Here is a 25475-nt window from a genome sequence, read left to right on the forward strand (position 1 = left end):
TGATAAGCGTGTGAATTGGACCATTTTTTGTTTGCTAAGCATTCAAAATGTAACGAGTACTTTTGGGTGTCAGGGAAAATGTATGGAGTAAAAAGTACATTATTTTCTTTAGGAATGTAGTTTAGTAAAAATAATAAAGTACAGATACCCCCCAAAATAACTTAAGTAGTACTTTCAAGTATTTTTACATCAGTACTTTACATCAGTACTTTACACCACTGATAAATAGAAGAGATGGCTAACAAGCAACCTTGATCAAATTTAAGGAAGAGGAAGGATGCCTTTACTAGTGTTCATTCTGGGCCTCAATTTAAATGGCTTGACAAGGATGCCCCCTACTGGCTAATCCAGCTAACGACAAGTAGCATGGGTGAAAGACTAGGAATCATGGTATAGGAATCATATCAACAGGGTACAATAGCATTATTTTTGTAGATTTTTATTGTCACATACATTGAAAAAATAAATGAACACCTTTAGAAAAAAACAAATGTTTAATGCCAAGTAACTTTGCTTAGAGTAACGTTTCACATATTACAAACAAACTAAGTAACAATGGAAGTACAAAGGGTATAATGAAAAGACAACTTCAACAATTAAAAAAGTAATTTTAAACCATTAATTCATGGCAGTGCTGCACTCTTACAAAAAAGGTTTCCAAAAGGATTCCTTGGCTGTCCCCATTGCAGAACCCTTTTGGTTCCAGGTAGAAACCTTTTGGTTCCAGGTAGAACTCTCTGTGAAAAGGGTTCTACATGGAACCCAAAAGTGTTCTATCTGGAGCCAAAAATGGTTCTTCAATGGGGACAGCCAAATAATCCTTTTAGGTTTTAGATCGCACCTTTTTTTCTAAGAGTGTGCAAGCATTAAACATACTTTTTTCGACAACAAAACTTAAAACGTCCAAACACCCATAAAAAGGTGTGTTTATTTAAAGTGTGTGAGTTTGTGTGTGTTTGTAATGTGTGTGCATCATGCAAGTGTGTCTTTATGTTCCAGTCCATGCACAATGCTACAATGGTAGACTATTCATTGACATTAGAATATAATACTGGTTTAGTAGTGCGTTTCAAACAGAAAGGAATGCATGTGGAAGATACTGTACATACAAGCCATGGAATGGTTAGAGTGGAGCTGCCATTTTCCTTTTTGGTCCCACCATTCTTTCCTACATTTGTACAGCAAGCTAACCTAAAAGTTTTCATATTAAAAAAATGACAAACATGTTACTAAAAGCCTAATATAAAAACAGCCATAGTACAACAAACACACCACATTATGTATTTCACACTAACTAACTTGTGCAATGGAAGTTAATGGTTGGTTCTTGATGAGGTGTGGCTAGGCTGTTTGGCTTGTTGGAGATGTAGGGTTGCGAAATTCTGGTAACGTTCCACAAATTCCCAGGTTTTCCAGAAATCCAGGTTGGAGGAGTCCAGATTTCCTGGTTATTCCCTTACGATTCCGGGAATGTTCCAACCGGGATTTCTGGGAAACTTGAGAACAGTATTTAATTTTGCAACCGTAAGATGACAGCTTAAGAAAACTATAGGGAGTACATGAGGCCGGCCTCCCCTACTGGCCTTGCTTTAACTGTGTTCCCCATCACTAAAGCTGTCTGTCAGTAACCCTGGAGACTCCTGTCTGCTGTAATAGGACTAGTGTTGGTTTGGCACATCCAGTCTCACCCCATCACCTCATCCATGCCCCCTGACTCATGCCACTGATTGGGGGCATGCCAGGGGGCAGCGGAGGGGGTACCTGGCTCTGTCCTCCAGGGGGTGGGGGATAGTTGCTTGGAGGGATGCCCATCACAGGCGGGTATTCCCCGTGTCCCGGGGGCATGCAATGAGGGGGGCGGGGGAGGGTAGCTGTGGTTGTACCCCGGCGGGGGGGTAGGCGGGTGAGGGTGGAGGAAGGTTGGGTGGAGGGTAGGAGGCGGAAAGTGGAGGACCAGGCGGTGGGGCGTTAGGGGGGTAGACGTGGCTGTGGTAGGCCAGGGGAGGACCATAGGATGGGGGGATGGTGCTGTAGGACGGCCCCTCTGTCTTCATCATAGACTGGAGGCTCTGGAAACCCTCTCCTGACATGTAGGAGCTGGAGGTGGGGATGCCCATGATGTAGCTGGATGGGGGTGGTGGAGGGGGGGCGGTGAGGAAGCGGGGGAGGCTGGTGGAGGGAGGCTGAGTGGGGGGGGAGGTGGAGGTCCTTTAGGGGGCTCCGCTGGGCCTCCTGCCCCAGTTGGGTCTGTCTCTCCTGGGAGAGGGGCGGAGGGGTGGGAGGCTGGAGGCTTGCGGTCTGCAGGGAGAAGAGAATTAGAGATCCCTTAGAGAAACAACTGAATCAAACCACTTAACCTCTAACAAACACACCCCCTTCCTAGACGGGTCACGTAAACAAAGCTGTCTAGCGCAACGGTGCTGTTTCGAAAGCAGAGTAGTTTAACAGCTGATAAGGTCATTATCAGATTAGGTAGAGAGGTCAGACGAGGCATACAGTAGAGTAGCAGAAGGATGGTGTTATATCCTGTCCACCATGGCCATACACCACCATTGGCCATATACCACACCCCCTAGAGCCTTATTGCTTAAGTATCCCCTAACTATCTAAAAGCTTGTGATTTTAACCTGCAGGCTTACAGGGAATCCCCTACACTAAGTCTGATATCAAATCTAATAAGTGCTCATCATACAGTACTTCTGCATCATCTAACCTGTCACTGAGGGTCTAAGCCTGGCCTAGACGCCTGTCGTTCTCTCAGCCAATTAGAGGAGCAGTCAGAGCAGATCAGTTAATACCAGTAGCTAACCACTTCTTCCTCCCCAGCTCAGCTAGCTCCTTCAGGGGCTGAGGGGCCACACTGGAGGGGCCTAGGGGCCTCTCAGAGGCTGTGTCCCAATGGACCCTATTCCCTATCTACTGCAGTCGACTACTTTTGACCAGAGCCCGATGGGAATGGGGTGCCATTTGGGACGCATCCGAAGGGCTTTCGCAGGGGCTGCTCAACCACTTAGCAGGAATGCCATGTGTCAATAATCTATTCAGCAACATGAGATGTTACAGTAGGGAGTGGAGTGGACAGATCCGTGGAGCGTTTACACCAAATCAAATCTTACACTGTGCAATAAGTATTTTCCATACGAGAATAGCAGAAGGAAAAACAATAAGGCTAATGGACATGGGACTGTCTTCATAAAACTTCAGGATAGGATTTATTTCCTTGAGCTTTCTTTGACATTTTCATCTACGGATATTCCCTCTGGAGACCAACAGGTGCGGAAGTTGTCGCACTGGTGTAGAGGCTTAGTGAATCTGGCTATTAGTGTGGTGGTCTTTTGAGTGGACCAGGGTAGGGGGCTCACCTGAGGGGGGTTGTGATGTGGGTAGAGGGGGCATGGGAGGCTCCAGCCTGGGGATCTTAGAGCCCACTGGCTCTGGAGAAGAGAGAGAGATGGAGAGAGACCGCAATAAGTCATACTCTGTTATGAATCCTTTTTAAATGAATATTGGCAGCCATACGTTTCCATAGATTCGTCTACTGTCTCAGCCAGAGGAAAGGTTGTGCTCACCAGGTGCCTGGCTTTCTTCTTTAGGAGACGATGCCTAAACAACGACATCAACGAGGGAAATGGGTGTCAAAAACAAAAACAGCTCAATTAAGTGCATGTGGTAACGAAAATAACATGGTGCCTGCCCTCACAAGAACCTTTAAACTGGGTGTCAGACTCACGTGGGCTCGTTTGAGCTGGCGAGGAGGGCTGGTCTGGGGCGAGACCTTCTTGCTGAGTGGTGGCGGGACTGGGGGGCTGGGGAGCGGGGGCTGGGAGAGGGCCTGCAGCTGCTGAGGGGTAGGGGTAGGGACGGGGGTAGGCGGGGTCTTATCGCTGGGGGTCTGGGGCATCTGCTGCTTGCCCTGGGAGTACAGGTCTAGGATCTGGTGGCAAATGTCTATGGAGCAGAGGAGGAAGTCATTAATGAGAAGTGAATTTCATAAGTATGGATCTAAATGAAAGAGTACCACAGTATGGTTATCAAAACGTCACACCAGCGTAAGCCAACACAAAACACAGCCCTTATTGTAAGCGTTTCTAAAATCCCCTATGGGAAAAATGTACGGTGGGAAAATGATTGGAACCATTTCCCTGTTTGACCGCTAAGTTATGGGTATTATAACTCCTCCACTGTGGGGCTCTATAACATGGCAATAAGCAAACAGTCCACAAAATTAAGTGTTAATCAAAAGTGGTGTGAAAGAGAACCTTGAAAGAGGCATACGTTTGTCTTTAAAGTCTAAAAACAGCCTTACACAAATGACATATGAAACCAGAGAAGTGCGAGAGAAGGAGAGAGCGAGAGAAGGAGAGAACAACCAGTACCACCTTCCAGCAGCTCCACTGGGACATCCTGGACAAACTGTTCCCACCATCGCCGTGAAGACTGCTTGGACGTCCACTCCTGGATGTCAAACTTACACAGCCGGCCGGCCAGGTACATGACCGCTACAGCTATGATCTCTGGCTCCCACTGCAGGGACAGCATGGTGCACAAGCTGGGGGGGAGGAGAGCAGAGACGCATGTGTACATCAATTACAGGGCACATATTAATAAAGCCTCTCAGAGTAGGTGTTCTGATTAAGGATCAGTTTGGCCTTTTAAATCATAATCAATAAGAAGGGGGACCTGATCCTAGATCAGCACTGATTGCACTATAATACACACATGGATATCGATGTTCTTCCATGGTTCTGCCGATTTACGCATCCACGTTCGGGTTGTTTAACTGCTCACCTGTCATTCACAAAGGTCCAGGCCATCTGAACTAGCTTCTGGACTTTGTTCTTATCACCTGAAACAGATCGGAAATACTTCAGATCTGTGAACAGAAAGAGGTGGATGAGTTTAGGGGTTGTTTTCATTCAGACAGGGTAATAATAGACTAGATCAGATTATGATTATGTCATTGTAGATTAACTGTAGTGCCTGATTCACATCATCGGGCCGACCACCTTCACATTGTCTTTTGCAGCACACTTCCAGCTACTATAGTGAACAGGTAACCAGGCCAGCCCATCATAGATCATAGCATAAATCAGGGTTGCCAAATGTTTGGAAACTTTCCCAAAACTCCCAGAATTCCCGGTTGGAGGATTCCCGGATTTCCTTCTTATTCCCATCTTGGAATATTCCAACCAGGATTTCTTGAAAAGATGAGAATCTTAGGAAAGCTAGTGGAATTTTGCAACGCTAATCAAGCATTTGTATCCGTGTACCTTTGAGCTGCTTGGCATAGCGGAGCAGGAACTGGTATGGGTGCTCCACCTGCAGGTCGAATTTAATGGTCTGCAGCAGGATCCTCTCCAGCACCATCACCTCCTCCTGTACAGGAACAGAGTCGTGGAAAATATTGTGACCATGAAGTGTTTTGGATACAGACCCTGTCCTTCCCAGGGAGGGAAATATAATTTACTACCTGGTCAGGGGGTCACAAAACTTTACACTAGCAACTTAAAATGAATAGATTTAATGTAATGTACGGGGTTCCCTCAATATTATAGTACCAACATAGATGCATGTATTACCGTCTTGTAATCCAGGCAATTGTCAAAGCTTACACACTTAGTGAGGCGCTCACCTTTGGGTCGTCTCCAAACTGGGCGAACTGTATGTCGTTCAGCAGGCTGCGAGCCGTCTTGATTATGTCTTTACATTTCTTAGGGGTCTCTTCCACTTTACCGGCCAGGAATAGACAGCAACCCCCAGTCACCTGTAGAGACATAGCATTCGTTAGCTGGGTATATACAGCCGAAGCAAGGAGATATAACACAGCCACAGATGAATAGGGGAAGCCCTTTTCAACCTGTGACAACGACATCTAAACCGTCTAACATAGCTAAGTCTGGTCAAAAGCTAAAATCAGTAAAATCGACTCAACTTATCCATATTACAGGGATCTAAACTTGAGTCAGTCAAAAGCAAGGGTTGTAGGATACAGTGTGATTACTTACATATCTGGGGAACTGCTTGAAAGAATGAAACATGTAGAAGCGATGGAAGTATATGATCCCTGTAGCCAATGTGTCATAGTGTCTGATCACAGGGTTAAGGAACTGAAGCGTTACTGTAACAGTGACGTGGATAATAAAATGCTGCATTGATCAATCTGACTAGAATCTGGCACTTGTGAAATAACAAACAAACAATGCATTATTCTAACAGAACCATGACGCTGCACCAGTTTACTCTCCTGGCTGCCAACACAAGCAAACCAAACCATCAAGAGACACCAGATCATGCATATTTGCACACAGTCAGCGTGTGTTTGTTGCTAATCAATGAAGGAAGGATACAGTCCCAGGCGCGTGCCCACGTCGAAGATGAATCGAGCCCCCTCTCTTCGGTACCGGGCCTCGGTGGCCGGGTCCAGGCCCTCGGACTGGGAGGGTGTGTGAGCCAGGTCCTTCTTGTCCCAGTACCAACATGGCTTGATGTGATCCAGACTTGCAGCTGGATTTCCAGGGATCGTATTCTCCCTGTATTCTTTCATTAACTATACTAGCTAAATTGTAGAAGCCTCGCTAGCTAACTAGCCCCTGCACACTGTACCCTGTTGTCAGCTTCCTAAGACAATAATTAGCGATGAAAGGGATGTAGCACAGCGATGCTATCTCTTTTTCACTTGAATAACCTCGCTAGTTACAGCTAGCTGCAGAAATCGTACAATTATTTAATCCATTAAATTAGCTACACTCGTATTGACGTGTACCGCGCCATATCTAATTCATCAAAATATGAAACAATCAAGTGGGGCGGACACGTTGTTCGTTTTAAGATCGTCGATTGCCATCTTTGTCAACAAATCATGTCGCCTGAATCGTAACCATTTATGGTAATTTTAAGTCCCTAAAGTAAACTTCCAATCACAAACCAGGAAGGGGTGGGTTTTGTGTTTATGTTGCGAAGCCAAACGTTCCATTCGCGAGTGGCCTACTGACTGTTCGTATGACCAATGGAATTGCGGTAAATCTGATCATTTCAACCAATCCGTATAAAGAACCCGTTAAAAACGTTGCATTGTCGAAGCCTGTTGGATTTTTAACCAATAGGCAGACAGATGAAGTAGCGCACGCATATCAACAGCCAATACAAATCAAGAAATATAACATTGTTTACGTTGGTATAGAACGTTTTCGCTCCAATCAAATAGTTAGAAAACGGTGTTCCAGGCATAGCTCGCCCAAACCAACATCAGGTTTGGTTTCGCTCCCCCTACCTTGTGGAAGAGGATTGTGCACAGTTTGACAGGAGAGGAACTACTGCACTCAATTTACGGTAACTTAGTTTCGCAAAACATATTATTAGCAATTACTTGCATGCAATTAACTGCTTGACATTACTAGTCATTCTGCTTTCCATTTCCATTTTTACCTGACATTATTGCATTGCGTTGCGAACGTCGCTTGGGAATTTTGCGAGCCAAGCTAGCTAGCGTGTTTCAAATGTGTGTTTATCATTTAGCATTTCAACCAGATTCCATTTTACTGGTTGCTTCCCTTTTCAAAGTTCACAGTAACGAGCGTGAGAGCCTGCTTGTTTGCTAATCACATTCCACGATGTGTTTATTGGACGAGGCAAATGAATGGACTCGTCCGCTACACTGCGACCACGACTGTGAGCTAACCTAGCCAGATAGCTAGTCCAATTAGATTGCTTGCTGGATGGGCGTGATTCAGCTGGACAAACCTAGTAGGGAAGCTAACGTCAGTTAGCTAGCTAGCTCAGTGGGACTGTGATAATCTATTTTACAGCCAGTTGCTGCCTGTCAGCCACCTTAGAACTATTGCAACAAGCTTCCTTGGGAGCATTAAGAAACCAAGCCCATTTTATATTCTTATATTTTTTTGTTATTTATGTTAAAATATGTAGGTAACTAGCTGTCTTCAAGAATGCACGCATGTGTGTGTCTACTAGTCATTTTAAATTGAGGCATGTAGCTGGATCTACGAAACCAATTGTGGGACCTGGACTGGCCTTCACAATAGACCACTTTAGAGGTCTGATAGATTTTGAAGTGAACTGTAACTAACCCATTTAGAGTAGTCAGAGAAAAAATATTCAGAATACTACAACTCCCATTTAGCTAGCTACAGCTCCAATAATCTGACTACTCTAGATGGGTTAGTTACAGTTCACTTCAAAATCTATCAGACCTCTAAAGTGGTCTGTTGTGTAGAAGGCCAGTCCAGGTCCCACCATTGGCTTCGTAGATCCAGCTACATGCCTCAATTTAAAATGAATAAGACTCACTGTCTACGTTCTTGTTTTTATTTGGTGGCCGTGCCTATCTTTTGCATTCATCTCGTAGGGGAGGATCTGAAAACATTCAATAAACATTGATTTTGGAGTGAACTTTCACTTTTAGACTCCTCCATTTCTGTGGTAGGGTAAGGGTTTGGAACTTTGGCTCATTGATGCCTCGTTTGGTCTGGGGTGTGATCAGTTGTCCAAACAGATGCAAAACGGAATGTTTTGCAACTAAACAAGTTTCGATTGGACAAATTCAGGTATGTTTTGTTTGCTTCCGTTTAAGAAACGTTTTGCAACTGAATCTGCGTAATGAATACGCCTCTGGTTTGTCTATGGGTGCATACTCGATTGTGTTGGTGGAGGATTCTTGGCAGCCTTTCAAATTGTGTCAGGGGCCAGTGCAGGTGAACTATGCCAATGGCATGCTAGTGGCCAAAAACCACTGAAAGGGGGTCAAAGCCTTTGTGCATCGGAGTGGAAGAAGAGGGTTGGTGTTTAGCCTAATACTGTTGGACTGGGATCTGAGCTGTCTGAAATCCCAGACAGTAATAGTCATGTTTTAGCTGTATCACAGAAGTGATTCCTTCAGACATTTTCATATTTTTCAATTTAAAAAAAAATAATTTCTAATCTCAGTTCGTCACCCCCTGAATGCTTTTGGAAGGATTCCCTGTTTTTACTCTACCAGCCACTGTTGTCCCTTTGACTTAAACTCAGATTTGAAAGAGTCAACATCATAAATATAGGTCATGTCTCAGATTCTGTCAAATTTATGTGTGTGAACATGTTTCGGTGTTCTAAAGTCTAACCACAACCGACAATCAGAACCAGTCTAGTAGAGATGAGTGAACTAGAATCTGGGTTTACAGGAGAATTTAATATGGTGACTCTCCTTTAAGCCCAGGAAGCAGCCATTCAACTTGCCATTGACCAGCTTTTCAAGTTTAATGTCAAAATACGTTTGTTACATACCAAAGAATGGAGTTTTGCTGAGCAACTATCGTCATTAGTGCTGTTATGGCCTGTATGTACTTCCAAAAAAAGTTGTATAAAATGTTACATGCAACTGAAAAAATGCCTTGTCTGGAATGAATCTAAAATATTGTTTTTTTGACCAAGTACGCATGTGTCAAATACAACTCTTCTGCACCTCCAATAAAATCACCCATTTACTGGTTGACTGATCCAGCAGCAAGAAAGGTCATTGATTTTATAAGTTACAACAGTGTATGTCTGTCATATCAATCTGTTGTTTCACCGACACTACACTGAATGCAATAATAGTTCATGTAAGTAGACAATGTAGGGTATGCTTTTAGTGACTGTATTTCTTTATTTATAGTGTTTCTTAATTCCATTACTAATATTACTGGAGGTGCAGAAGAGGTGGATTTGACACATGAGCGCTTGGTCAAAAACAATACTTAGATTCATTCCAGACAAGGCATTTTTTTCAGTTGCATGTAACTTTTTATTTAGACCTTTCTTGGAAATACACACTGGCCATAACCGCACAAATGAAGATAGTTGCTCAGCGACACGCCTTTCTTTGGTAAGTACCTAATGTATTTTGACATTATTAAGCTGGGAAATGGCATGTTGAGTGGCTGCTTCCTGGGCTTTAAAGGAGACAGTTCATATTCAACGTCTCCTTTTAAGCACAGATCCTGGTTCAGGATGAGTCTGTTTTCTCACATGGTGTGTGTGTGTGAACTTAGCTTTAGGAACAGGAAGATGGCAGGTCCGCTGGATGTCACACACACCATGTGAGAAGTTGTCCCCCCTCCTGTCTGGTTGGCCCTGCACCCTGCTGCTTGGCTAGGCCATAGTGTCCGTCTCCAATTGCACCCTGCCCACTATAGGGTTCCAGAAGGGACGCAGCCATAAAGTGACAGGCAGCACTCAGCACTGCTCTCTTCCTGTAGCTGAAGGCCTCAACAAGTAGCCGTCCCACACTCTCGCTCTTATTTTTCCTCCCACCCCAGTATTAGCTGGAATTAGTCTAAAGGGTGTGGCAGCATCAACCCTACTTCAACTGGCACATGTAGGCTATACAGTGGTGCTGCTGTCTGAGAAAGGCAGGCACACTCAGTGCCCACTTATTTCCCTTCAGAGTGTTTGTGTTGTTGGAAAATAGGCAGAGTTTCGACCTGACTGCCAAACATGGCTTTGGACTCATGAACTGGTGGTTGAGTCGCTCATATCTTTGGCTTTTGCCAGTAGCTGCAAGAATAGCAGGTGACAAAGAAAGAGTGAGGGGGGGAGAGAGAGAAGGGAAGGGAAAAAAAGAAAAGAAAAGCTGGACATGAGGGAGCGAGGCAGCTGCAGAGTGGATAAACAAGACTCCTAAAATGGCTGGTGCAAATAGTCTAAGGTTCAGATATATAATACTAACTGCATGTTGACGCTACATCGCCCTGGCGAGCTATTTAAAGCCATCATTATGCAGGTGTGAAACACATAGCAGCCTAACACTGTATTGTTACAGAAAAAAGTCTACCTTGGTGATGTTTAATTTGACAGCAGATGAAGTTTCATTCTCCTGGTTGTTTCTTGCTGGAGAGATAATATCTGCATCCCAAATGCCACCCTTTGTCCTTTACAGTGCACTACTTTTGACCAGAACCCTGGGCGAAAGTAGTGCAGTGTTGATGTAATGAAAAGTTTTACTGCTACGGTATTGTCAGTAGAGTAGGACATCACATTAAACCTCAGGCATTCTACTGTAGTTCCTCTCCCTGTATGACACCATGTTTGTTTCTGCCGACTACTTGAGGTTGTGTTCATCTGGCAGAGCCACAGGTTACCATGGCAATGCCACTGCCTGTATTCTTTTACATAAGATACTGTACCAGTCTCTCTCACTACTAGACTGAAAAGTGAGTAGAGCATTCTAGGATGCTCACACTCAGATACCGGTTAGGCCTATAGAATCTAGATTATCCTTATAACAGGCAGGTGGAAGTATTGCATAGCCTAGTCCACACTTCCACGAGGACAAGGTTATCAGCCAAGAACTACCGGTACCCAATTTTTAGCACAATGCCCTCATCAGTGTATGAAAATCCTTACTCAGAATGACACAAAAGACCAGTATGATTATTCATAGTTTTCTCAGGAAAGGCTTGTGTTGACCTGCCGAAAGACAACCAGTAGGCCTATAGGATATTAGGCTAATATCGTAATAGTCTGTTGGGACGAAACACTGTCCTCTCAGTTGGTGTTAAAGCACAGTTGAAAAAACATTGGTTTGTAGTGTAATTAGGCTTAAGCTAACTTTGTATAAGTTTGAGCTTTTTCGCTTGGAGAAAGCTACTGTATATGATATGCCTACCTGTTGCACCCCCGAACTGCCAAGAGCAGAGGGAGGAAATGTGGGATTGATATTGAGCCAATATTACACAAATATCCTGTCGATTTTTACACACATTTTATTTCGATGTGAGATGTGCCCACTATGCCTTGGAGCTTAAACATCACCTCCCTCTGTTAAAGGAATTGATTGGCCCAGTTTAGATTCTGCAGTCTCACGGCCTTCAGTGGTCATTACATGTAAAAACGTAACTTTTGTTTGTGCTCACGAAGGCTCGGATGTTTGCAGTTGCCTGAGTTTTTTTTAAGTGTACACTGTAGCAAAACGTTTTGCAATGGGGAAAGTAGGGCTGTGACGGTTTTGGAATTTGAGGTTACGGTAATTGGCCAGGGCAATGTACACGGTCAACCACATAACCGTTGGGTTGGGGGAGTGGCACATATCAGACTCAAAAGAAACACGTGGATTTTCTCTGCAACTTCACTACCAATACACTTCGTTCTTATAGTAGCATTTTCTTATTATCTCAGATATTAGTGTAGTATACAAATTAAGTAATGTCAGATTGGAGAGGAATTCCGGAAAAAAGTCCAGATTCAGATTTTGACGCACTAAACCATTCACACCAAGTACGATGTGTTTTTCCTTCCACTTTTCCGAACAATTCGCATAACATCACCAACACTGCTGCGGTCATTCTCTGTGGCAATATGTTGTTCAAAGTGGCTAGAGAGGACGCAGTAATGAGAGAAATCCTATACTACTGGGAAAATACAATGCTACTGAAAATATTAGGATATAGGCTATGCATCCTAGGAGGATGAATCATGAAAGGAGCTTCGCTACGTTTCCTTCAGTTGTGCCCCATTTTAATAAGAGGGGAAACATTCCTCGTACATACTGTATGCTGACCCTGCTAGTTTTATTTCTATCGGACTAAGGAGATGCAGTCCATACAGGCTTATTTTAGGAAACTTTCTGAATGGACATAGAGAATTAATGAACTCATTCACACACACACTAGAGGTTGACCGATATGATTTTAACGCCGACACCGATTATTGGAGGACCAAAAAATCCGATACCGATTAATCGGCCGGATTTTTACAACTTTTTTTATTTAATTTTTTTATTTATTTGTAATGATGACAATTACAACAATACTGAATGAACACTTATTTTAACTTAATATAATACATCAATAAAATCAGTTTAGCCTCAAATAAATAATGCAACATGTTCAATTTGGTTTAAATAATGCAAAAACAAAGTGTTGGAGAAGGAAGTAAAAGTGCAATATGTGCCATGCAAGAAAGCTAACGTTTAAGTGCCTTGCTCAGAACATGAGAACATATGAAAGCTGGTGGTTCCTTTTAACCTGAGTCTTCAATATTCCCAGGTAAGATGTTTTAGGTTGTAGTTATTATAGGAATTATAGGACTATTTCTCTCTATACGATTTGTATTTCATATACCTTTGACTATTGGATGTTCTTATAGGCACTTTAGTATTGCCAGTGTAACAGTATAGCTTCCGTCCCTCTCCTCACTCCTACCTGGGCTCGAACCAGGAACACATCGACAACAGCCACCCTCGAAGCAGCGTTACCCATGTAGAGGAAGGGAAACAACTACTCCAAGTCTCAGAGCGAGTGACGTTTGAAACGCAATTAGCGCGCACCCGGCTAACTAGCTAGCCATTTCACATCGGTTACACCAGCCTAATCTTGGGAGTTGACAGGCTTGAAGTCATAAACTTAAATGCATTGCGAAGGGCTGCTGGCAAAACGCGTGAAAGTACTATTTTGAATGAATGCTTACGAGCCTGCTGGTGCCTACCACCGCTCAGACTGCTCTATCAAATCATAGACTTAATTATAACATAATAACACACAGAAACACGAGCCGTAGGTCATTAATTTGGTCGAATCCGGAAACTATCACGTTTATTCTTTCAGTGAAATACGGAAGCGTTCCGTATTTTACCTAACGGGTGGCATCCATAAGTCTAAATGTTGCTGTTACATTGCACAACCTCCAATGTTATGTCATAATTACGGAAAATTCAGGCAAATTAGTTTGGAACGAGCCAGGCGGCCCAAACTGTTGCATGTACCCTGATTCTGCGTGCAAGGAACGCAAGAGAACTGACACAATTACACCTGGTTAATATTGCCTGCTAACCTGGATTTCTTTTAGCTAAATATGCAGGTTTAAAAATATATACTTGTGTATTGATTTTAAGAAAGGCATTGATGTTTATGGTTAGGTACACGTCGGAGCAAAGACAGTCCTTTTTCGCGAATGCGCACCACATCGATTATATGCAACGCAGGACTGGCTAGATTAACTAGTAATATCATCAACCATGTGTAGTTATTAACTAGTGATTATGATTGTTTTTTATAAGATAAGTTTAATGCTAGCTAGCAACTTACCTTGGCTTCTTACTGCATTCGCGTAACAGGCAGGCTCCTCGTGGAGTGCAACGTAAAGCAGGTGGTTAGAGCGTTGGACTAGTTAACCATAAGGTTACATCCCCGAGCTGACAAGGTAAACATCTGTCGTTCTGCCCCTGAACAAGGCAGTTAACCCACTGTTCCTAGGCCGTCATTGAAAATAAGAATGTGTTCTTAACTGACTTGCCTAGTTAAAGGTCTAAAAAAAATAAAAAATATCGGCAAATCTGTGGCCAAAAATACTGATTTACCGATTTTGTTATGAAAACTTGAAATCGGCCCTAATTAATCGGTCGACCTCTTGTATCCGGTACAGAGGGAGAAGGGTAAGCGTGCCTTTCTCATTGTGGACAAACTCTTTATCTGAACACTATGAAGTGGATATGAACACACACGTACTCAATTACATGCTCGCTTACACATACAGACTTATACATGCACACACACACCTGATCTCGCTCTTCTCTTTCTCTTTTCTCCCTCACCTACCTCTGTCGAACTGTTTCATAATTTCTTGATAATGTTTCTTGTTTGTCTATCTTTTTTATGTATTTGTCTACAAGTTTATATTTGTTTACAACAAGCAAGGGGAAGATATCAGAATATGGGCATTGGGGAATAATAACATATTGTACTGAATACATTTGAACTGTAGTGAAGCCGTCTATAGAGTAATGCAAGGTCTCTTTCGTGATCATGTGAAATGTCAATTGCTATGGAAATGCTGGGATGTGTTTTTCAATGATGTTTAATGTAATTATGATGCAACTATAACAGTGATACGATATGGATTACAATTATCATCATGAATATTAAGGCTATACACATAGACACTCAACCATGACATCGTTCATACTCACTAAATCACATCCAATATCATACACATCAACCTACTCAGACCTACACACACAATATCTTGTCTCAATTTTCTAACATCTGCGCCATTGGCTCACAGGCAAGGGAATAAAACAAATATCGCTAGAACCTATTTCTTGAATTCTAAATATCAGACATTTGAAAGCTCTAATTTTGACCGTCATAATATCTCTGATGGCAGTAACTTTACAAGCACTAATTATGGTCAATTTAGACTGAGAATAGTATATAGTTATGGTAAGGGGTGAAATAAGTATAGCCAGTTATAATTGTAACGGTTTAGCAGATTTATAAAAAAAGATCAGTCTTTACGTGGTTAAAAGAAAAGGAATATAACTTTTACTGTTTACAGGAAACTCACTCTACATCCTTAGATTAAGTTGCGTGGCAAAGGGAATGGGGTGGTGAAATAATTTTCTGTCATGGACAAAGGAACTCAAGGTGTGGTATTAATTTACAAAAATGTCGATCTGAATGTGCAAATAGTCAGGAATGATTCGCAAGGAAGGTGGATCTTTTTGAATATGAAAGTGGACGAAAAAGAGATTTGGCTCATTAATCTATGTGGTCCAAATCAGGATGATCCGTACTTCGAAAATATTTATACCAATTTATTGAACCTACAGGCAAAAAATTATTATCAAATCACTGTGGTAGGAGACTATAACACAGTGTTAAGTACCTCAATAGACTAAAGGTAATCCCTCTACAAACTATAATCACTGTGACCTTAAGGAAATCACAAATATTATGGACACCATTAGAAATAGTGGATATTTGGAGACTTAAAAACCCAGACCTAGTGAGATGTACATGGAGGAGACTTAATCAAGCTAGTTGTCCTAACTACTTTCTTGTCTCTTTCTCTCAGGCATCAGGTTAAAAAAGTTTTAATAGGAGACAAAATGCTATCGGATCATCTAATTGGCCTTCACATAGCTCTTATAGAATTTCCACGTGGCTGGGAATATTGGAAATTTAATCACAGTTTACTGTAGGACAACTTAGTTAAAAATAAGACAAAATTATTTATAATTTTTTTTTTCCAGTTTAATATAGCTTCAGCAAATCCCCTTATTGTTTGGGTTACCTTTTAAATGTACCTTCCGAGGTCATTCAATATTCATCAATAATAAAAATAAGTTTCTGGCTAAAGAGACAAGACTAATAAGGGAAATACATGAACTAATAGTACAGGTAGATAGCAATAAAAACGATACTACAGAGATACAAAATAAGTTAGAGGAAAAACAAAAATAACTTGAACTTATTCAAGAACGATCTAATATAATCTATTACAAAAATAAAGCAAACTGGATGGAATATGGGGAAAAATGCACAAATTCTTCCTGAATCTCCAATACAGGAACTTGTTACTGAAGACGGAGTCATCTATGATTATCCGAGATATATTTTAAAAGAGGAAGCTAAATGTTTTAGGCAGATGTTCTCTTTTCCGTCTCATCCTCTCCCACTGAATGACGATTTACGTTAAGGATTTTATTCAAAATAATATAAAAAATGGGAAATTAGCAAATGTACAGAAAGATCAGTGCGAAGGCCAAATTAGAGGAAGTACTTTTTGAGGTTATTAAATCCTTTCAGTCTGGATAAACCCCAGGGCTTGATGGCATACTGGTAGAGGTATATCAAGCCTTTTTTGATATACTAAAAGCTCCATTGTTAGATTTTTTTTTTTTAACTACTCCTATAGAAATGGTAGTCTGTCAGGTACTCAGCAGGAAGGTCTGATTTCTCTATTATTTAAACAAGACCCAAATGGCAAATATAAAGATCCAGTCTATCTAAAAAAACTGGAGGCCCCTTACAATTCAATGCAAAAATACTAGCGAAATGCATAGCACTCAGAATTAAAAGGGTTTTTACCAGGTATTGTTCATCCTGATCAGACAGTTTTTTTTAAATGGACGATACATTGTAGATAATATACGACAACTATTAGAAATAATAGAACATTATGAAATGTCTAAGCTAAGCCTGGTATTTATAGCGGATTTTGAAAAGACATTTGATAAATTAAGACTGGATTTTATTTATAAATGCCTGGATTTTTTAAAATGTTGGATTTTCTCTTTATAAAATGGGTAAAAATAATGTATAGCAACCCCAGGCGTAAAATGGTAAATAACGGCTACTTCTCAGAGTTTTGAATTGTCAAGAGGAGTTAAACAAGCGTGTTTGCTGTCACCATATCTATTCGTTATGGCCATCGAAATGCTAGCTATTAAAATTAGATCCAATAACATTAGAGGATTAGAAATCCAAGGCTTAAAAACAAAGGTGTCCATGTATGCCGATGACTCAATTTTTATATTAAGTCCGCAAGCTAGATCCCTGCAATGTCTCATTGAAGATCTAGATAACTTTTCCGGACTCTCTGGACTAAAACCTAATTATGATAAGTGTACAATAATACTTATTGGATCTTTAAAAAATACAACTTTTACATTAGCTTATAAATAAGCTCTCCACAATGAATTTCAATAAAAAACTTGTAAAAATAGACAAGATCCTGCAACCATGGAGAGGTAAATACCTGTCTATTTATGGAAAAATTGCCCTGATTAACTCCTAAGTCATATCTCAGTTTACTCACGGCGCTGCCTACTCCTGATTTTGTTATTCAAATCATATGAGCAAAAAATATTTAGATTTATCTGGGAAACTAAACCAGACAAAATAAAGCTTGCCTATCTATATAATGAAGATGAATTGAGTGGGTTGAGATGATTAAATATAAAAGCACTAAACCTCTCTAAAAGCTTCACTTATTCAAAAGTTTTATTTGAGCGCTAAATGGTTCTCAAGTAGACTACCAACAAAAGCTCATCCATTGTTTAAAAATGGCCTTTGTGCAGATTGCCATGTCTCATTTTCGATTTAATTGAAAATGATCCTTTTTCAAACAATGCGGAGCTGGATACAATTTCAATTTCATCCCCCGATAGAACAAATATTATGGCTGAACTCAAATGTGCTGGTTGATAAAATACCTGTATTTACGGGAAAGATGTTTGAAAAGGGTATTCTGTTATTAAATTATATTGTAAATTGAAATGGTAGAGTTATCAGAAGTGTACGGGAAGGTCTGCTCAATCCAAGAGTACAACCAATTGATTACAGCATTACCCCAAAAATGGAGGAGGCAGGTGGCAGAGGGAGGAGGTAGGGAACTGGTTTGTCTGCCCAATATAAAGGATCAAAACTGGTGCAGGAATAAAAATGGCATAAATAGGAAAGTATACCAGTTTCATTTGATGACCAGGATGTTGGCAACTGTGCCATACAAATTGCAAAATAGTTGAATAGATTTTTGATGTACCGATTCCATGGTACAGGGTGTATGAGTTGATATATAAAACAACGCAAGATTCAAGGCCTTCAATACGTGCTTTTCAGCTAATTATTATATCGAATTCTTGCCACCAACAAAATGTTGAATATTTGGGGCATAAAATCATCGAAGCTCTGCAGATTTTGTTGTGAGGATAGTGCCAGACATGCACACAAACATATACAGTTGTCATTGCTGTTATGATTTTAGTTGTCCTTGATGTCCTTTAAAAAAAATGTTGCATTGTTTGCTGTTTTCTATTTTCTCTTTCAGTTAATTTTGTTGGTTCTTGGGGGTGGGGAATGGAGTTAATTGAATTTTTTATTTTTCTTCTTGGGGGGGAGACTTAGGGAGGGATCTTGAATGGTTGAGGGACAGCTAATGGGGAACTGTGGGGGGGGGGTCTTGGAGGGTTCGGGTTCACATTTTTTTAGCCTGGTGGGAGATCTGTCAACGTTCCATTGAGCAGGGCGTTGACCCTGGATGCTTCTGTGTGTCGCTCTGAATGGAAGTCTGTTGGATGACTGGTGTGGTGTAGTTGTTGAGCGGCTTCACTGCAAGGATATTGTATGTTTCGGATATTCTATCTATATATATATATATATATATTTTATTTTATTTTATTATTTATTTATTTATTTTTAAAGATTAGATGATGTCGACCGTTTAACCTCTTGCATCTAGACGTTCCGCTAGCGGAACGCCTCACCAATATCCAATGGTAGAGCGTGGCGCGAAATACAAATACCTCAAAAATGCTATAACTTAAATTTTTCAAACATATGACTATTTTACACCATTTGAAAGATAAGACTCTCGTTAATCCAACCACATTGTCTGATTTCAAAAAGGCTTTACAGCGAAAGCAAAACATTAGATTGTCAGGAGAGTACCCAGCCAAAAATAATCACACAGCCATTTTCAAAGCAAGCATATATGTCACAAAAACCCAAACCACAGCTAAATGCAGCACTAACCTTTGATCTTCATCAGGTGACACTCCTAGGACATTGTTATACAATACATGCATGTTTTGTTCAATCAAGTTCATATTTATATAAAAAAACAGCTTTTCACATTAGCATGTGATGTTCAGAACTAGCATACCCACCGAAAACTTCCGGTGGATTTACTAAATTACTCATCATAAACGTTGACAAAATACATAACAATTATTTTAAGAATTATAGATACAGAACTCCTTTATGCAATCGCTATGTCAGATTTTAAAATAGCTTTTCGGCGAAAGCACATTTTGCAGTATTCTGAGTACATAGCTCAGCCATCACAGGCTAGCTATTCAGACACCCGCCAACTTCGGGGCTCACTAAACTCAGAATTACTATTAGAAAAATTGGATTACCTTTGCTGTTCTTTGTCAGAATTCACTCCCAGGACTTCTACTTCAACAACAAATGTTGTTTTGGTTCCAAATAATCCGTAGTTATATCCAAATACCTCCGTTTTGTTCGTGCGTTCAGGTCACTATCCAAAGGGTAACGCGCGAGCAGATTTCGTGACAAAAAAATTCTAAATGTTCCTTTACCGTACTTAGAAACATGTCAAACGCTGTTTAAAATATATTTTTATGCTATTTGTCTCGTAAAATAGCAATAATATTCCAACCGGACAACGTTGTATTCATTCAAAGAGGGAAAGAAAAAAATGGCGGTCTCGTGAACGCGCATCTCCAGTCTCTCTGTTACCAGGCAGTCCACTGACAAACACTGCTGCTGTTATCTGCCCAGGGACAGGAGACGTGTCAATCTGGTTTCTGAAGGCTTTAGAGAGCCAATGGAAGCCTTAGAAAGTGTCACGTAACAGCACAGATACTGTAATTTCGATAGAGATGCAACAGAAGGACTACAAATTATCAGACAGGCCACTTCCTGCCTGGAATCTTCTCAGGTTTTTGCCTGCCATATGAGTTCTGTTATACTCAGACACCATTCAAACAGTTTTAGAAACTTTAGAGTGTTTTCTATCCAAATCTACTAATAATATGCGTATTCTCGTTTCTGGGCAAGAGTAGTAACCAGTTTAAATCGGGTACGTTTTTTTTATCCGGCCATGAAAATACTGCCCCCTATCCCAGACAGGTTAATAGACAAACCAAGTTAGCAAAACAATTGCTTATAATTAAGCAGTAAGGCACGAGGGGGTGTGGTATGTGGCCAATATACCATGGCTAAGGGTTGTTCTTAGGCACAACACATCACGGGAAAGCACATTTCTTATCGGACGTGTTTAGGTAGTCTTTCCCTCATAGTTTTGATTCTTTTTTTTCTTCTTCTGTTTAGTGGCGACTAGTGAATACGACCATGGACTAAAAAATTTATTTGATTTAGAAATGTGATTTTGTAATCTCCTGTGGAAAGACTTTGCTTGTAGACCAAGAGATAAATGGGATGTGCGAGATCCGAAAATACAGTTTTATTTTTTACCATTTATTTTTGTTACTGGTTATCTGGACGTGTCAGGATTGGGTGAAGGCGGTGCCTAAACTGCTTCGCCTGTAGTGCGCCCACATGGTTCGGAAGGGGAGGCAGGTGGGGAAGGGGAGGCTAAGCGTTTCCTTTCAGTTTCTAACATGTATGAACACCAAAGTGAATTGCGCAGTTGACCAAATTACACAAGATTTTACTTCAGCGTTAACCGAGATGAGTGATTTTTGTAATGTTTCTTCTCTCCCAAGAATATGCTTTAGATGAGTGAATGACTTTGTGCTGTCTGTCACTCTCAACCCAGTCCCTATCCTGCTCTCTGTCCAGCTGCACCATGGGAAAGAAGAGTCGAGTGAAGACTCAGAAGTCGGGGACAGGCGCCATGGCTGTGGTCTCCCCCAAAGAGATGATGAACCTCATATCGGAGCTCTTACAGAGTATGTAGCAGGGCTGGCACCCTGCAACCTATACCCTATATAGTGTACTACTTTTGACAAGGGGCCCATAAGACTAAGAAGCATTTTCAATTCAGATTCTGTGTCCATGGAATGTTCTTAGGCTTGATTAGTGTCTGGGGAAACAGACCCTTTTTTGGTTACCGAAAGTTACTTATGATGTGAGGTTTCCCCTATGTATGTCCTGTTAGAATGCAGCAGTGCTGCCCCTTCTCCAGGGAAAGAGTGGGAGGAGTACGTCCAGATACGAGGCTTGGTGGAGAAGATCAGGAAGAAACAGAAAGGTATGTTGGAACAGCCACGGGTTTCCTTTAGCCGGCAATCGCTGGCTTTTGGCCCAAAATAAATAAATGAAAAGCGGGATTTCCCCTGAAGCTCCTCAGCTGCTTTTAGAAGCCCAATCCGTAGCGCAACAATTCCAAATGCAATCGAGTGTTAAAAACAGTTTTGATGTATGATTTTAAAGAGCAATATTTTTTGTAATTGAAGCGCACCTCCCATTCATGTGTAGGTAACAGGCTGTCGGCGCTTTATTGTTTGAAACCTGATTTAAAAAAATATATATATATATTTTCATATTGAGGCAAGTATTTTAACACTTCATAGGCGGAGTGTGAGTTTAAAGTTTGGGGAAGCCTACAATTTATCTTACCATTTCTACCGTTCTGCGGGCCAGTTATGATTTTCATATGCGCATTTTAGTTGAATAGTTTCAATTCAATAACATTTTTGTTTATCAAAATCATCGTCATGTGGTTAAGCATAAAAATCTGAATAAAAATGATACATCTGAAAGTAAACTAATGCGAGATCACCAGCCTCTGCCATATGGACACATTGATACATCGTGATCCATTGGTGGCTAAAGAAATGAGCGCATGGAACTTACAGCCTATAGTCTAATGCAGCAGTAACTTCCATAGCTTTTTCACGCTGAGGATGGGTGATTATCGAAATTGTTGGAAAGATTTGGTTTTTAATATTGTTTGTTGGAAAGATTCGGTTTTTAATATATTATTGTTCTCAATGGATGTTAAACAAAGGCTTTCCTAGATTTCCGCACAGCAGACCAGGTACCTCTATGCATCCTGAGGCGCGCGCTCCCTCAACGTTATCAGGACAGAGAAACCAGACACGTGCTCATTGCTCACATGGAGCACTCCAAACAAAAGACAATGAGAAAATTGACAAATCTCGTAATTAATGGTTATGAAATAAGTGTAGCAGGTTGTGAACTCTGCAAACGTTTCCACTCCGAGAATGAGAACGGTAAATGACTGTAATATATGATTTAACAGAAATTAATGTAACCAAATGACGGGGATTAATGGTACATTTACTACTGGTGACACGTGATGGAGAGTTGATGATAAAGAAATAATAATGGGCAAACAATTCACATGAGACAATGGATGCGCAAGAATTGATGGGAGACAGCTGAGCTGTTCTAGAGACTCCCCTATATCTTCACCACACCCCTCCCCTTCTTCTTGTCTCAACATTTAAAATTATACTCAGAAACATTATCTTCACGCATGTTAAATGCTTTTCACTGACATCCGTAACTCAATAATCAGCTAGGCCTATTGCCACACGCGCTGCCCAAATTACAGGCTTCCGAAATAGGCATGGGCCTACGAGCTTGTGATTTGAAACAATCTGCAGCAACTTTTTTTAAAGACTCTAATGATCCTCGATTTCTCTTTGGCTAAGTCATGTATTCTGGTGAAGTATTTCTAAGTGTATTTCTTTATAGACAGTGATTTATACAATTTTTACATTTCTTTCCATTTACTTCCCTATTGGACTCACCGCTATGCCATTTCTTTTCTGTTCTATTGGTTTTCATATCAACTTTTATTTAATTGTCCTAAAGCCAAAGGCACAATCCTAGTCATATTAGCAACCCATCCTAGTTGTTGCCTCTTTAGATTCCCCCTCTTTCTAAGATTTTCATCACTGTCTCACATGGAACTGATATCAGGTGCTCTGTTTAGAATGGCGTTTTCCCAGGTGCTCTGTTTAGAATGGCGTTTTCCCAGGTGCTCTGTTTAGAATGGCGTTTTCCCAGGTGCTCTGTTTAGAATGGCGTTTTCCCAGGTGCTCTGTTTAGACTGGCGTTTTCCCAGGTGCTCTGTTTAGAATGGCGTTTTCCCAGGTGCTCTGTTTAGAATGGCGTTTTCCCAGGTGCTCTGTTTAGAATGGCGTTTTCCCAGGTGCTCTGTTTACAATGGCGTTTTCCCAGGTGCTCTGTTTAGAATGGCGTTTTCCCAGGTGCTCTGTTTAGAATGGCGTTTTCCCAGGTGCTCTGTTTAGAATGGCGTTTTCCCAGGTGCTCTGTTTAGAATGGCGTTTTCCCAGGTGCTCTGTTTAGAATGGCGTTTTCCCAGGTGCTCTGTTTAGAATGGCGTTTTCCCAGGTGCTCTGTTTAGAATGGCGTTTTCCCAGGTGCTCTGTTTAGAATGGCGTTTTCCCAGGTGCTCTGTTTAGAATGGCGTTTTCCCAGGTGCTCTGTTTAGAATGGCGTTTTCCCAGGTGCTCTGTTTAGAATGGCGTTTTCCCAGGTGCTCTGTTTAGAATGGCGTTTTCCCAGGTGCTCTGTTTAGAATGGCGTTTTCCCAGGTGCTCTGTTTAGAATGGCGTTTTCCCAGGTGCTCTGTTTAGAATGGCGTTTTCCCAGGTGCTCTGTTTAGAATGGCGTTTTCCCAGGTGCTCTGTTTAGAATGGCGTTTTCCCAGGTGCTCTGTTTAGAATGGCGTTTTCCCAGGTGCTCTGTTTAGAATGGCGTTTTCCCAGGTGCTCTGTTTAGAATGGCGTTTTCCCAGGTGCTCTGTTTAGAATGGCGTTTTCCCAGGTGCTCTGTTTAGAATGGCGTTTTCCCAGGTGCTCTGTTTAGAATGGCGTTTTCCCGCGAATTGCATTTTAACAAATGTTAGAAAATGACGTTTTATTGGCTGCTTTCATTAGATGAGTTGCATGTTCTGTTAAGATGCATAAACATAATTTAAATGTTCTGTTAAGAGGCATTACCATAATGTAAATTTGATCTCTGTCATTCTAAGCTCTGTGGGTGGATGCCGTAATGGGTTATGCACCCAATGCATATGAGTCTGGTACATTTCTCAAATGACCGGTCAATTAAAATCTTCCCAGTCACGTTGTCCGGCGCCACATTTTCCTAATGGAAACCCTGACGCACACACAATGTAATAAAACTACGATTACTACACACACAGCTGGATTTGAGCCATGGCTTATATAGATAGGAAGAACTCTGAGTTTGATCATAACTGTGTGTGTGTTTCTCCGTCTCTTTCACAGGTATCTCAGTGATATTCGAGGGCAGCAGAGAGGAGTTCTTCCCGAAGCTGATGGCGTGGGCTCAGGAGAGTGGAGCGTCCTGCGAGGGTTTTGAGATCTCCAACTTTGCCGGCGAGGGCTTCGGCCTCAGGGCCACCAAGGACATCAAGGTGGGTCGCTACAACCGGATCGGCTGGTGTCCATGGCAACAGTTGTCAGGGTGACATCACTTGGGTCGTATTCGTTAGTGCACACCGTAGCAAAACGTTTTGTAATGGGAACAAGAGATTCTTATTGTACAAGTTCAACTGATTAACAAAATTGCTCAAAGGTCTTTTTAAGGACAAGAAAGGCCTTGACCTGAGGTTTCCTCCGTAGACTATCTAGATTGATCAGCTCCTTGATTATATTTCAACAGAGGAAACAAGGCTTAACTCTCTCTTATTGGTGTTCTTCTCATAATGACCCACCAATCAGCCCTCATTATTGATGTTCTAAAATGGCTGCCGTTTTGGTCTGATCGATCAAACAGGCCGAGCTGTTTGTATGAAGCCCAGTGCTCTGTTGCTGTCATGATAACGGAATTATGACTTTGATACCGATACCAGGTTTAGTATCAAGATACTCAATACCAAAATGATACCATAACAACAAAGAAAGACTTATTAGCCAGTCACAGAAAGGCTCTTGATCCAGACAGACAAACTCAACTACTGCTCTGTTAAATCTCTGGGCATCTTTTGAGTTCAATGTCATTACATTTTGATGTCAATTTTGTTTGAGACAGCCATCTATGCATTAAATAATCAGTTATGCAATCAATTTGACTTTGTTTTAACCGGTAGCCTAGTGGTTAGAGCGTTGGTCCAGTAACCGAAAGGTTGCTGGATCGAATCCCAGAGCTGACAAGGTAGAAATCTGTCGTTCTGCCCCTGAGCAAGGCAGTTAACCCACTGTTCGCCGAAGACGT

General features: G+C 41.4%; 2 protein-coding genes across 5 annotated transcripts in view; one reads left to right on the forward strand and one right to left on the reverse strand.

Annotated features, from left to right (window-relative positions):
- Positions 1-423: 423 nt before the first annotated feature.
- On the reverse strand, positions 424-7335 carry LOC106602352 (cyclin-K). Its single transcript, XM_014194954.2, is given in 14 exon segments — positions 424-1845; positions 1847-1894; positions 1896-2147; positions 2149-2194; positions 2196-2298; positions 3363-3434; positions 3570-3603; positions 3731-3948; positions 4380-4549; positions 4789-4846; positions 5271-5376; positions 5633-5764; positions 6006-6087; positions 6348-7335. Coding segments are annotated over 14 exon segments (1671 nt in total). The 5' UTR covers positions 6545-7335; the 3' UTR covers positions 424-1692.
- Positions 7198-25475, forward strand: part of setd3 (SET domain containing 3, actin histidine methyltransferase) — a 69345-nt gene continuing 51067 nt past the window's right edge. For 3 of the 4 annotated variants that reach the window (XM_045717694.1, XM_014194918.2, XM_014194934.2), the window contains exons 1-4: positions 7198-7329; positions 21055-21187; positions 21397-21489; positions 24527-24675. In XM_045717694.1, coding sequence (XP_045573650.1) covers positions 21085-21187; positions 21397-21489; positions 24527-24675 — 345 coding nt within the window. In that variant the 5' untranslated portion in view covers positions 7198-7329; positions 21055-21084. The remainder of the gene's footprint in view (positions 7330-21054; positions 21188-21396; positions 21490-24526; positions 24676-25475) is intronic. The other variant, XM_014194924.2, reaches the window with a different exon arrangement.

The sequence above is a fragment of the Salmo salar genome, chromosome ssa01 (assembly GCF_905237065.1).
Source record: "Salmo salar chromosome ssa01, Ssal_v3.1, whole genome shotgun sequence".
Lineage (NCBI taxonomy): Eukaryota > Metazoa > Chordata > Actinopteri > Salmoniformes > Salmonidae > Salmo > Salmo salar.